Below are 15,672 nucleotides of genomic sequence, written 5' to 3' on the forward strand. Positions count from 1 at the left end.
CAAATTGACTTTATTAAATTTGTATTAGAATATAGCAAGTATGTGTTTGATAAATAGTGGGACGGCTTTGTCTTATATTTTCTTTTTGGGTTTGGCTATTTGTAATATAATGGTTAATACTGCTGTTATCCCAATGTATATATTCTTTAAGGTAATTTTGAAATTTCTGCACAATATACATGTATTTATCAATTGATTGATTGATAAATTAGCTGTTTTATTTTTTCCGTGAAGCTGTATCCTTGTTTTCTATGTTTTTGCTGTGGTTACACATCTAAATGTCCCCTTGAGATTAATAAAGTTGATCTAATCTAGTCTAATTTAAATTGCAATGTCATGTGCACTATTTTCTGATCTACTTATCTTTATTTATCAGTATACAGATACAGTGTTCATGTTATAGGAGTGTGAAAGGTATGCAGAATGCTCAACTAGTAAGTATAAATGTAGATATTGGCAGAGTTGTTTTTTGAGAAAGTAGGGAAGTTATGCCTATAGGTGGAACTTTTGGCAAAGTTGAGGGATGTGTGGAACAATTTATGGTGGCTGTTCCACAGTGGATATAGCGTGTTGGATAATGGATGGATGAATGTCCCACAGTATGAGTCTTCTAATGAAGAACTGTTTGGCATCAAATGGAAAACTTTTTAAAACCTGTGTGAGGAGTAAGTTGCTCTACAGCAGAGAGTAACATGGTCAATGGAGACAGAATATGAAATAGCGGAAACAACAGAGATGAGTATGATCTGGAGGATGTGTGGAGTTTTTTAAAGTGAGAGGAGGATGAGTAGAGAGTTAGGGAAAATGGTGTGTAGGCAAAAATTGTTGTATTAATGAGTAGCAGACTAAGATACGAGGGACGTTCAAAATGTTACCGCACTTTTACATTTTCGTCTGGAAACGGTGAAGGTGAGAGGAGTAGTAACTGGGCATTAAAAAGTTGGTACGACGCTGGGAAAATTGCATTGCAAACGAAGGTGACTATGTAGAAACGTGTTGTGATAAATAGAGTTAAAATAAGTGCGGATACTCTTTGAACGTCCCTCGTAGTTTGAAAATAATTAGCAAAATGTAAGGGATGACCGTGTTAAAACCAGTGCTGAAGGTGGTATCTGATAATATGAAAAGAACAGTTCTCACCTCAATGGATTCTTACAGGAAAAAATATGAAGAGAATGACAACAGAGTTAGGCATTTCAATCTATGGCAAAAATAGAAATATTTCCATATGCCTTAAAAATGAAAATTTTTGATACTGTCATATTTTTCCAAATGCAAAATAGGATAAAGAATAACATGAATGCTATAGTGAAACTTGCTTAAAAAATGAAATTAAGAGTAATTAATTTAAGGTATGCCTGAGATGCTCAGTCCATCCATCCAATTTTAGCTTATAGGATACTTTACATCCCTTCAATTAAAAAAACGGTTGGTTCGAATAGTAATAGGCGCGATGCTCCTCCCAGAGGACAACAACAAGATTAAAAACAGCCCGTAAATCATACATTTCTGCATCATTACATCATTACAGTAACGTTCCGTTTAGGGTTGATTTAGAGTAGCTAAACAACGAAATCTTAATGAGATTTGGAAAAACCGGAGAACCCGATGAAAACAGATTCGCACAGAGCATCGCTGGTATTGTTTGCTGCAGTATCCGTATATATACAGTACCTTATATTTATTTAAAATGTGTACATTTTCGAAAAGAAATACATACTATACGCACACTACATTCTTTTTAAAATATAACCCGGAGTTATTATAAATTCCCATTATCAGCGTCTTATACGAAAAGGACACCAGGAATTTAAAGTACAATTATAAATTGTTATTATTACGGTATCAAAAGTATTTATTTATTTATTTATTTATTTATTTATTTATTTATTTATGTCGTTCTGCAAACCGCACATACTTTTATTGGTTATGAGAAACGTATTTTATAGCACCGTAGTTTTTGTATTCCTGCTTTACGTATTTATCACAGTGTGGTCCCCGAGCACAGTAATACACAGCGCTGTCTTCGGTCTTCAGGTTGTTTCCTTGTAAGTATAAAGTGCTGCTCTGCACGTCTTCTGTTATTGTGAATCTATCTTTTAGAGATGAAGAGTACTCCCTGTAGTTCGATGCTGAAGGGCTACCACTGTTAATACTACCGACCCACTCCAGCCCTTCACCCGGAGCTTGACGAATCCAGTTCATATAGTAGCTAGTCATTGTGAATCCAGAAATTGAACACGATATCTTAAACGCTTCGCCAGGCTTCTTTACTTGTGGCGAAGACTGTGTCATCAAGATATCTGAAACCACATCTGTAAAACAAATTATTATTATGAAAATAAATGCACTTCATTTTCAAACCATTATTTCAAAGAAAAAACATCTTCACAGGCCAGTGACACGTACCGTTTATTAAAGATAACTGAATTAAAATGTATATAATATTAAACATATTCCTTTAAATTCAAAGGCAGTTCGCAAAAACAGTCAGAACTTTCGTGCTAGTCTACCATGAGCACTAAATCTATTAATTATATTTATTACATTTAGGGGATAATATTTGCATAAAAAAAGTTAGTCGTTTGCATATTTATTCAGCAGCTCTTAAAGTGTTTTATATGCACTCTGTATCATCAGGTAGGCAAATATGTCATGAATGCTGAGATGTGTGTTAGATTATTTTTCCAAATATATAAATATAAAAAATACCTAAAGCCACAGTTGGGAGCAGATTATTACTTATCCACACCACGTAATTTCTGGCTTTACGTAAATTTCATCCTAACCTCGGTTCACTGCCCAGGCACTCCCTAAAGTCATAAAAATGTAAGTGCCAGAGCAGTTCTTCAGGACAATGCCATAGATGAACCATTTTTTGTTTCCCTAAAACACAACAAGGAGTCCCGGTTGCTTTCTAAAACCTTAAAAATAAAAGTGCCAGGACAATGCCATAGAGGAACCATTTTTGTTCCCTAAAGACCCAACCAAATAAATGTTCCTAAAAGAAACTTATTTATTTAGATCTGTAACAGGCTTTATATATTCAATAGCCATGAATAGATGGTAACAGTTCTGACAAATACCGATTTTAAAAGGACCTTTGGTGCATATGAATATTAACACAGGCTGAGTGGACCACACAAGTGTAAAAAAGCCCAACACAGACACACAATTTTTGACTGGTATTTTCTGTTCAGTAACCAAATCAACACCAAAACATAAAAATTCAAACGTTTTAATAGGCTATCAGTGATACAGAAATTGTGGAATACTGTACCACATTTTCAGTATATTTTCATTTACACAAACTCTTCAAAGCTCCTTTGGTAAGAAGCCACTTTCAAATCAGGTTTGTCAGGAAACCGATTTATCAACATTGTGACATTTGTTGTTGTAAGATTTATGCTTGCATTGGTAAAGTGAAAAAAAGAGAAGTCAAATTAATTTAAATATCACTGACACCTGATGCGCCTTAATATTCTAAATCTCTGCCTTGTTTTTAACTTTTAAATTAACTTCTGTTACATCACACTTGTCAATTGAAGCATAATCCATAACTTTGGAACTCAAATAAAACAACTATTGTGTTGTTCTCAAGACGCTGCATACAAATGAACAGACTTTGTTATTTCTCAGCCAGTGTACTGATCTGGACTTAACATACCAGTAATTACTGCTTTTAACTGGAAAAGGCATCTCGCGCTTTGAGTACTGAGAAAAGCGCTATATAAATGTAATGAATGTAATGTAATGTAATGTAATCTCAGACTTTGATAGAGTCCTGTATTTTCTCTTTAATAGGTGTGTGAGGTTGTTTGAACAAAATTCTTCACAGAATGCAACTGTTTAAAAATTGAATTATTTTCATGAATCCTTATATAAAATTCAAAAGCTGTGAAATGTTTCTTACATCAGTAGTTCTATCAATTTGTATTGGAAAATATTGAAATGAATTGTTTTAGAGTTTGTTTCTGCTTTACATATAAAGCCATTTCATTTGTTCTCTGACACTTGGACAGAACATCCATCCATTATCCAACCCGCTATATCCTAACTACAGGGTCACGGGGGTCTGCTGGAGCCAATCCCAGCCAACACAGGGCGCAAGGCAAGAAACAAACCCCGGGCAGGGTGCCAGCCCACCGCAGGGTACACACACACCCACACACACACCCACACACCAAGAACAATTTAGGATTGCCAATGCACCTGACCTGTATGTCTTTGGACTGTCTTTCGCCATTGTGCCGCCCTCAAAGACACTAAAACAATCAAAACCTTTTTCACATGTGTCCAAACATATAAAGTCAGTCAATCATGGGAATTTCCCCTTGGGATTAATAAAGTATCTAATCTAATCTAATCTAATCTAATCTAATCTAATCTAATCTAATCTAATCTAATCTAATCTAATCTAATCTAATCTAGTCTAATCACTTCAGGACTGTGACCAATGAATAAAAACCTTTTACAACTGTTTTAAAACTTAGACACCAAATGTTTATATACTTTAATCAATGCTTTACTTACTTTGAAAACAGTACTTCAAAAATAGGCCTAATGTAGGGTAAAAACTGATCGGACACAAAAATGAAATGTTTAGAATTTATTTGAAACTTTTACACACTATAATTGCTGCAACTGAGAAAAGCAAAATGATACACATGAAATGTGGACTAAAATTATAAATACAGACACCCCCCACTGGAATGTCCCATTTTAAGCAATAAAACACAGGTAGGAGAAAGCGTCAATCATTATTCTTTATCTAAATCTCCGAAGAGGTAACATGTTAGTCACAAACTACAAAATAATAAAGTGTCTTCTGTGCTATATTTGTACAATTCATTGATTAGTTTGCTATTCTTTAAAAGGAATTCATTACATAATCAGAAATCTTTTAACATGATTGGTTACACCTAGTTGATAACGGGACTTCCAGATGTTGATACCTTAGATGACCACAATTTGACTGATAGTTCTGTTTGTTTAGGATGTACATGATTTTTTGAATGTATTAGATTCATTCTTATTTTTATTTCAGGAGATGTGTGAGTTTCTCCACATACATCTTGTTTCCCAAAAAGTAAAAAAACAATGGCCTACATTTTTTTTATGATCCAGCTGGGTACATAAACAGGAAACATAGTACTATAGAAGAATAGATATGCCATAAATATAACATTTATCTTAAGGGGTTATGTAAAATAACAAGAAATACATTTATCATAGTGAATAATAAAATAACAGCATCAGCTTTTAAGCATAAGATCAGAAGGATATGAGACTCGGGCGTATGCTAGGTTCACATTGAACCAGGGTTCAAATTCAACTCTTACACAAAACTACATGCATCAGACAACAGACAACAAAGAAATATACAAACGTAGAACATAGCACATTACGTGTATGTATATATGCATAAATAAATCTAAAATTACTATAGGGTGAAAAATATGAAATGTCTTAAGGAGCATCCTGTCTCTCATCTTTATTAGACCACATTACTGTGTCTACATCACACCTGATGTCTTACCTTCTGAGATGAACATTTTTTTGCCTGCCACATGCCACCTCACCATGCCTATGGTGTGACGTCCTCACAGCCAATTTATTGCTTTCAGTAGGGAAATCTGATAATGAGACTGTTGATCATGCATCTTTCATCTCCAAGGAGAAAAGAATTCCTCAATCGGGTTGAAGAATGGTGAATATGGTGGTGGGAGCACCATTGTCATTTGTTGGTGGGTTTCAAACCATTCCCTTTCACGGTTGGAGTGATGAAAACTTATGTTGTTCCAAATTATCACATGAAGTGGAATGTTGGCTCTCACAATCACCCTTCATTTTCGGGACTGACGGCATTGTAGAGTCCGTCTAAGAACTGAAAAAGCTGGTCTGTGTTGCAGGGCCCAAAGGCTGCAGCATGGTAAATTACCCCATGTTCAGCAATAGCAAGCACACATTATGATACTGCCCCCATGCTGGCCTGGCACATCCACCTTGGCCTGCTTCACCCACATAAATAAAATTGTGAGGCATCTCATTGGCCTCCAACTCAACTATTCTTTGTAAAATCTAAAAAGAGTGTTCACTATAGAAACATTTGAAATAGTGTAGCTTAGAAAAAAGAGAAAACATCTTTATATCCTTACCTGTACATACAGGTGTCTAAGCTCTTTTACTCTCTCACTGTTCCTCTCAAATGGGACCTTGCACAGCTGTTTTGTAGAGACAGCATGTCTTTTCAGGACCTTGTCTAAGGTGGAGAGAGTCACAGAGGCAATTAGGGTAAAAAATTCTATTGTCCTCCACAACAGCTCACTAGATCTCTTTTAGCCAAATGACATTTTTTTCTCTCACTGTTTCCACAATTGTCATTTACTGCTTGTGTGTCAAAAGTGGCCTTCTCCCACCAGAATGAGGTTAGTGGTACTATTATGACAATACAAAGCTCATCAGTTTATCAATTGCTATACAAAGATCACAGATTCTACTGTCTATAATAAACTGCAGAAATGTGATGTTGGATATGATACATCACAGGTAATGAGCCTGTTTTCATTACTGAATGTCTGTATTACAGAAGCCACTGTAGATTATGTCATCTAAGGCTGCACCTGTGACCAGCTTCAGCCACACTTAGGCCATGGTTGATAATATGGTCCACTGAAAGTGTTAATAGGCATTGCTCTTTCACACATATTTAAAAAAAAGTTTAATGTGATTTGATTGAAAACACTAATTCAATGCATGACAGTATTAAGCGAAGTGAAAAATCTATATTTCTGACTGACAAAAATGCAAACTGTATTGATGAGCTGTCAGAGTCAGATGAATCAACACAAATAGAAAAACATCAGAAATGCATCAACGCAATAACGAAATGTCTTAAGTAGCCAAGTATGTGTAGAAACAATAGCAGTGCGTATAAACACAATGAAAAATGCTAATGTGGGTGGCCCTACATCAAGGCTTCAAAGTGATCAAGAAAAACTGTAAGCAAGAAGCACTCAACCTTTTTTCTTAATCACTTTGAGGTGTTGAAATATGTTGAAGTACCATCATTTTTTTATTTTGTTTGTTACCAAACTCTAATTTGGCTAAACTATAAGGATGTTATTTTTTCACCCCCCTCACTAATCATTCTATGTGAGGAAACAAGTTATTACAGTTCTTGTGTGTGCCTGTTAATTTATCTTAATGCTTATTTTCAGTGGATTGTTTTTTAATATAATACAAATCTTCTCCATCTTCTTCTTCTTCTTCTTCTTGTTCTTCTTGTTCTTCTTCTTCTTCCTTTGGCTTCTACAGCAGATCATGTTTTTCCATATCTTCCTGTCCTCTTCATCTTGCTCCGTTACATGCCCCACCTTCATGTCGTTTCTCACAACATTCATAAACCTCCTCTTAGGCCTTCCTCTTTTCCTCTTACCTTGCAGCACCATCCTTAACATCCTTTTTCCAATATACCCAGCATCTCTCCTCTGTACATGTCCAAACCAATGCAATCTCACCTTTCTGACTTTGTCTCCCAACCATGCAACCTGACCTGACCCTCTAATGTACTCATTTCCAATCCTGTCCATCCTTGTCACACCCAAAGCAAATCTTAACATCTTTTACTCTGCCACCTCCAGCTCTAGCTACTGTTTTTCCATAAGTGTCATAGACTTCAACCCATATAACATAGCTGGTCTCACTACTGTCTTAACGACCTTCCCTTTCACTCTTGCTGGTACCCATCTGTCAAATCACTCCTGACACTCTTCTTCACCCACTCCAACCTCCATGCACTCTCTTTTTCACCTCTCTTCCACACTCCTGGTACTTTGTACTGTTGATCCCAAGTATTTAAACTCATCCACCTTCACCAACTGTACTCCCTGCATCCTCACCATTCCTCTGACCTCCCTCTCATTCATACTCTGTGAGCTTCTCTTCTGTGCTACTGACCTTCATTCTGCTCCTTTCTAGAGCATGTCTCCACCTCACCAGGGTCTCCTCAACCTGCTCCCTACTCTCACTACAGATCACAATGTCATCCTCAAATATCATAGTCCATGAGGACTTCTGTCTGATCTCACCTGTTCTGTTGTGTCTTCATGGAATTTGATAAAGCATTTTACAGGGTGCCTAGCACTACAATCCCTGAAGCCTATGAAAGTATTCGCAATGCCTGGCCATCATAAATTACCTTTCACCTCATCACCAGCATCTTTGTTTTGCAATTGAGTCAATCAGCAAAAGCCCCAAGCAGCCTGCTCAATCATCACCCACCGAGGCAGCTGAAGTCAAGTCAGATGCAAAATTCTCAAAGCTGAAGTCTCTTTAGAACAGAGATAATGGAGGGGTAAGCTAATTGTACCATGTGAATGTGACTGAGAGAATAAAACTGAATAATAATAATAAAAAATGCTAGGGAATTTAAGGTGACCCAGCATTACAAATATTTTTATAGGCTTTGGGGATTCTAGTGCTAGGCACCCTGTCAAATTCTTTCTCTAAGTCTACAAAGACAAAATGCAACTCCTTCTGACTTTGTCTATACTTCTCCATCAATACCCTCAGAGCAAACATTACATCTGTGGTGTCTCTTTCCCAGCATGAAACCATACTGCTGCTCACTATTCGTCGCCTTCCTTCTTAACCTAGCTTCCACTACTCTTTCCCATAACTTCATGTTGTGGTTTGTCAGCTTTATCCATCTGTAGTTACTACAGTTCAAAAATATTTATTAACAACTACTAGCACATGTTCCCAACTAGCAATAAACTCAGATTGAGTTTGTTTTACTTGGAGACCATTTATGTAAAAGGTTTAAATAAACTGAACATAGTTGTAGTAGGGCAAAACTATAGTAAAATCTACTCAAAATAAATTAGATGATAGTACTAAAAACAATTTGTAAATATAATGTAATTGTATATAAGTGGATTCACATAAATAAATTTCAAGCAAAATTAATTAATTTCAAAAAAACATTTTTTCCAATATATACAAAGTGCATTAGCTTACTAGGTGCGTTTTTTGATTGGACTACCTCCCCTATATACTTCATTAAACAGCGAATGGTGACATCTCTTCTCTATTGTATTTTCACCCTATAAAACAGACATTATGGAAAGTAAAAAGTCATTTATTCATGTATTAGCATAAGTAGATATCAAAATTATAAGCTTTAAACTTAGTGTGAGTTTTAACACAATTTAGGTATGCCAAGTAAATAGTTAAATAGAGGCATATGCCATATTTCCTTTTTAATTGAGCTCAGAATGAAACCATCCATATTTAATTAACCCAAAAGGATGGAGATGGGGGGGATGATGAATGGAGGCATCCCGAGGTTGGAGAAGGGGGGAACATCTGCCAGTCGGAGGCCAGCTAGGAAATAAGGGAAGCAAGAAAGGGATAATGAATGGCAAAACATGAAAAATATTGGTGGTTTCCAAGAAGGCTCACAAGGGGCCAGCTGGAGTAAGGAGTCAGGTTAAGCAGCGCATGAGCTATGTTGAGTGAGGTCAAAATGATAAGAAATAATTATATTAACTGTAACTTTTGGCTTGTTTGGGGCTCAGCTCAGTTTGACTTAATTGGGTTGACTCCAGGTTATTGTTTATTGCAATAAACTAATTACTCTGTTTGCCTAGCTCTGACTCCTAGAGCCTTCTTTCAAGGTGAGAATTCTTGCATATTTAATATTACGCTTCCACAACATCTACAGTATATTAAAACAATCCTCCACATGTTACAAGTGGATTATATTCAACTTTCAGAATCTGCTCCTTCTTTACATTACAATAAAATTAGACAATAGCTTTGATGTCTATTTGTAAAGAAAATACATAAATTTTGGCTGCAGTTGCAAAGTAGTTATCCTTTGGAACTCTTCTTTATCCTGTAAAGCACAACGGAAAATGCTTCAACAAAAAACACACACACATAGTGGTAAGCGTTAACAAAGAGTGGCAACTGTGAACCAAAGTGTAGAGTGCACCCTTATGTCTTGGTCATTTAGGTTAATGTTCGTGTAATAGTAATAACTGATTATGTTGTCTCTTTAAAGAATATATTTAAATTAGGCAGGATATTTGCTTCACCACTACTCTGGGGTAGTAAGATACCAATGTCTAAACAGTAGTTTATAGATTGTTTCATTTGTAATATTTCTGTTTAATTTACTTATGCAGTGTTTAATTAATTTTGGAACAAATATTGAAATATAGGTGACATGGTGGTGCAGTTTTAGACCACATCAGTATAGAAGACAGGGATTTTTGTCCCTGATGTTCCCTGCATGGCGTTTGCATGTTCTCCAGTGTCCATGTTGGTTTCTTCTGGGTGCTCCAGAGTCCACCCACAGTACAAAGACAAGCAGGTTAGGTGAACTGGTGCTGCTAACTTGGTGCATGTTTGTTTTAACGGATTGGTCCAGGGATTGTTTCAGCCTTGTGCCTTAGAATTGTTGGGATACGCTTCAGCTGCAGCACAACCCTATCATGGATAAGCTGGTTAGGAGGATAAAGATGTTGTAGCGTGGATAATAATTATCTGTGTATCAGCATTAAAAAAAAAAAACACTGTATGGCTGGCCGTCTTCCCTTCACTTCTTCAACTGATAGGCACGGACTGATAACATCCTGACTTTTTCTAGAGAGGCTCTTTTGTGCTTAAATACTAAATGATTTTGAAATAATTTGGAGAAACCAAACAGGCTCGCTATGCGCATAGTATTTAACATAAGTATTTAAATATTTAAATATAACAAAAGTACATGTAAAAAAAAAAAAACAACGGCGTGGTTCTAACTATAAAAAATGGCAAGACATATTTAAATCGTACCTTTAAGTCTGCTGCAAATATAAGAATTTAAATCTTATTTGAGAGTTGAGAGTCAAACACACCTTTAAAAATAAAAAAGTTATACCAAAATATCCTGCAAACCGCGAAAAGTCAGTCTTGTTGGCGTTTGATCAAACCACAAACCAACGCTAACGTCGAGCACTTTACTTATTTTACAAATTAACAACCTGTTTATTGGATAACAAATGATGTACTTACTGTATGACTAAAGGAATGTGCTGTTTGAGGCAGGCCCAAACGTTTCAAGATTTTAGGCAAACTAAGCTACAATACCTTGGCACTTCTGCGAGAATACAATAAATAAATAAATAAAACCTTTGTAACATGCATATCGTGTACATGAAATATTAATTTACTTTCACTGAGCGCAGCCAGCTCCTTTCTAAATGCGCGTCAATTTCGACGTATTTCATCTGCATTTTCATTTGACCTAAATTTGTTCAAGTGTGCATGTAGGCACATGCGCATTGTTCTCTGCGCGTGCAAAACAACTTGAATAAACTAAGTTGAATTTACTTACTGATACCATAAACTTGGGCGGCACGGTGGCGCATTGGGTAGCGCTGCTGCCTCGCAGTTGGGAGATCTGGGGACCCGGGTTCGCTTCCCGGGTCCTCCCTGCGTGGAGTTTGCATGTTCTCCCCGTATCTGCGTGGGTTTCCTCCCACAGTCCAAAGACATGCAGGTTAGGTGGATTGGCGATTCTAAATTGGCCCTGGTGTGTTTGTGTGTGTCCTGCGGTGGGTTGGCACCCTGCCCGGGATTTGTTCCCTGCCTTGTGCCCTGGGATTGGCTCCAGCAGACCCCCGTGACCCTGTGTTCGGATTCAGCGGGTTGGAAAATGGATGGATGGATGGATACCATAAACTTAGGAATATTAGGTAAATTTTATCGTACTATCTACACTGAGTTTAATCTTTAAAAATGTAAGTTAAACGAACACAAAACTGCATGTAGAAAGGAAAGATTTACATTTGAGTAAATGTATGATTTTTAAATGGATATCTTTTACTTTCACAAAGAAACACTTTTTACTGTGGGAAACAACAGAGATAAGGAAGACCAGGTGCATGTTTTGACTGTCAAGAAGTAAGATGAAGATGAATACCAAGTTAAGAAAAACACAAATGGCGTGGAGGCAAAAAATCTTTTATTGATGAGCAACAGACTGGGCATGTGGAGCAAAAGGCAGGGGACGCCTGGTTGAAAAAGTCCACCAAAATGGATGTGGACGGGATGAGGCCAAAGAGAGACAAAAAAGTGAAGGTAGTATCTGATGATATGAAAAGAATAGTTCGTGCCACAACGGATGCTTATAGGAAAAAAGAAGATTTATGAAGAAAATGGCAACAGAGTATATGGCAAAAATATAAGTATTTCCAGATTTCTTATAAATGAAAACTGTCACAAGGAATAACATGACTGAGTGTGAAACTTGTTGAAAAAATTAAATTAAGAGCAATTAATATACTGTAAGGGATCCAACCATCCCGATTAAGCCAAATGTAATTCTACAGGACGCTACATTACATTTAAAAAAAAAACCCTGTCCATATCAGCCCAGAAATCAGACATTTAATCACCCCCTAACATAGTGGCGCTCCGTTTAGGGTCAATTTAGAGTCGTTAATCAACCAAACGTTAATGAGATTTGATGTGACTGGAAAACCAGAGAACCCGAAGAAAGAGACTTGAACAGTGTTGGTATTATTTTCAGCAGTATCCGTATTTGTATACAGTAATATATGTTTCTTTTAAAATGTTTATATTTTCGCAAAGAAACCCGTAATTACAAATATCTTTATCATTGCTGATAAATTAATACTATTATTAATGCAGTATCAGTATTTGCAATAGTATTTGTAATGATGCTGATGTTGATTAATATATGTGTATTTATTTATTTTTGCCATTCCGGAAACCGCACATACTTTATTTGTTTATGACGAACTGCGCAGTGATTTTTGTATTGCTGCTTTATGTATGTATCACAGTGTGGCTCCCGAGCACAGTAATACACAGCGGTGTCTTCGGTTTTTAGATTATTTCCTTGTAAATATAAAGTGCTGCTCTGCACATCTTCTGTTATTGTGAATCTTTCCTTCAGAGACGTCGAGTAAATCGTGTAGTCCGATTTTGAAGGCTCGCCACTATTAATGCGACCGACCCACTCCAGCCCTTTACCCGGTGCTTGACGAATCCAGTGCATGTAGTACTCTGTCATCTTGAATCCAGAAACTGAACACGATATCTTAAACGCTTCCCCAGGCTTCTTTACCTGCGGTGAAGACTGTGTCATCAAGATATCTGAAACCACATCTGAAAAATAAATTGTTATTATTAAAATAAAACCACTTCATTTTCAAATCGTCATTTGACAAGAAAAAATACATCTTCACAAACTAGTGACACCTACCGTTTATTAAAGACAACTGAATTAAAAAATATATAATGTTAAACATATTTCTTGAAACTTAAAGGAAAATTGCAGAAACTCTTGAATCTTTCCTGCTAGTCTATACCAGGTGCACTAAATTTATTATTCTAATCATATTTATCACATTTAGGGGATAATATTTGCATAAGAAAAGTTAATCATTTGCATATTCCTTCAACTACTCTTAAAGTACATTTACACTGTGTATCATCAAGTAGTCAGTTATGTTTATGTATACTGAGATCTGTGTTAGATTCTCTTTGCAAATATATAAATATACAACATACCGAAAATCACAATTGGGAGCAGATTATTACTAATCCCCACCACCTACTCTGAAGTTAATTGCTGGCTTTAATTAAACTTCATTGTAATTTACTTCAGGGTTAGCACAGTGGTACAGCTGCAACACAACATGGAGACCTGGGTTCATGTCGTGGGTGCTCTCTAAAGTCTTAAAAATAAAAGTGCCAGAGCAGTTCTTCAGGACAATTCCAAAGGGGAACTATTTTTTGTTTCCCAAAAGATCAACCTAATTAAAGGTTTCAAAAAGAACCTTTATTCATTTAGATATGGAACAGACTTCATAAGTAGCCACAGATAAATTGTAACAGATTAATTTCTGATTTTTAAAAGGCTTTTGGTGCATATGTAAAGTAACAAAGGGGAAGTTCAGATTCCACTACTCTGTAAGTGTCTTGCTAGGTACCAAACAATTAAACATTTTCAGATTTGTAAACACATTAGGAAGTTTTTCAAAACACAAAGAACCAACTTTATATACAAAGAACCCTTCCCAGAATAGAATGGTGCTTTGTGAAACAATAGTTCTACAAGGAATCATGTAACCCACTAAAGAACCATAAAGTGCCATTAAAGAAGCATTGTTTTTAAGAGTGTGCATGTGATTCCTCCAGGTGCTCCAATTTATTCTCACAGTCAAAAGACATTAAAGTTAGGTGGATTGGACTGTGGTGTGTGTGTGTGTCTTCACCCTGTAATGGACTGGCGCCCTGTCCAGAAATTGTTCCTGCCTTGTGCCTGATGCCTGCTGGAAGAGGCTACAGTTTCCCTTTGACCGTGCTCTGGATAGAAAATGGATGATTGGATGTAGATTGTTTTTTTATTTCTGCACTCATTAAAGATTAAGCAGCAAGCATAACATTAAACAAAATAATAATGAGTGAATTAAAGTTCCATCCATCCATTATCCAATCCACTATATCCTAACTCCAGGGTCATGGGGGTCTGCTGGAGCCAATCCCAGCCAACACAGGGTGCAAGGCAGGAATCAAACTCCGGGCAGGGCGCACACACACACACACACCAGGGAAAATGTAGAATTGCCAAAGCAGCTAACCTGCATGTCTTTGGACTGTGGGAGGAAACCGGAGCACCCGGAGGAAACCCACGCACACGAGGAAAACATGCAGACTCCACGCAGGGAGGACATGGGAAGCAAACCCAGGTCTCCTAACTGCAAGGCAGCAGCGCTACCACTGTGCCACCGTGCTGCCCATGAACTAAAGTTATGTAACACAAATCAATTTGAGGAAAGTGTAACAAAAAGCCCAGACTGTCAGCTCTTCCTGAATCATCAGTGTGAAATCAGAAATTGTGCACAAGTTGTTAGATTAAACCACAAGTTCAGTACTGATCACAGCGCCAACCAGAGGCGCTGAGGCACTCCATGAACTGAGATATAAAGCTATGCTATTAATTAAGCTGTTTCTTTAACAGTGAAAATTAACAAAGTAGCAAATAAATAGGTATTACTGCCAGCTTTTCTTACCTAAAATACGAAATGATAATATTCTCACTTTAATGAACATAATTCCTTGTATTGTCACTTAAATCAGGAGTTATTAAATTGATTTGAGCTGGAGCCATACTGACACAGAGGAATTCTTTTTGGACCAGACCCTACTGTAACAAAGCCCCCTATACACGTGTCACACACATTAAAGGGGACACTCCTTCTTTCACTCCTGTATGCTCTCATCCAATCACCCACTCATTCACATTACATACATGTTACAGTTTATGCAGGGTAAGAGTTTATGAAGAATGATATGATCATCATGGCCTACATTATTTTATCATGTATATGTACTCAATTTTTTGACTGGTATTTTCTGTTCAGTAACCAAAAATATTTACAGCTTAAGATCAGTACCAAAAAATTAAAATTCAAACGTTATAATAGCAAGGATACAGAAATTACGTGATACCACATTTTCAGGATATTTTCATTTACACAAACTCTTCAACGCTCCTTTGATAAGAAGCCAATTTTCAAATCAGGTTTGTCAGAAAGTCACTTTGTCATGTTTCTGACATTTGTTGAAGAAAGATTTATCCTTGTATCA

The 15,672-nt window shown here is 36.6% G+C and overlaps 1 gene segment (V, D, J or C); it reads right to left on the reverse strand.

The window, feature by feature from the left end:
• Positions 1-1,920: 1,920 nt before the first annotated feature.
• Positions 1,921-13,385, reverse strand: LOC127526597 (Ig heavy chain V region 6.96-like). The segment is given in 3 exon segments: positions 1,921-2,212; positions 13,083-13,185; positions 13,283-13,385. Coding segments are annotated over 3 exon segments (441 nt in total).
• Between the last annotated feature and the right edge of the window lie 2,287 nt (positions 13,386-15,672).

The sequence above is a fragment of the Erpetoichthys calabaricus genome, chromosome 2 (assembly GCF_900747795.2).
Source record: "Erpetoichthys calabaricus chromosome 2, fErpCal1.3, whole genome shotgun sequence".
Classification (NCBI taxonomy): Eukaryota; Metazoa; Chordata; class Cladistia; order Polypteriformes; family Polypteridae; genus Erpetoichthys; species Erpetoichthys calabaricus.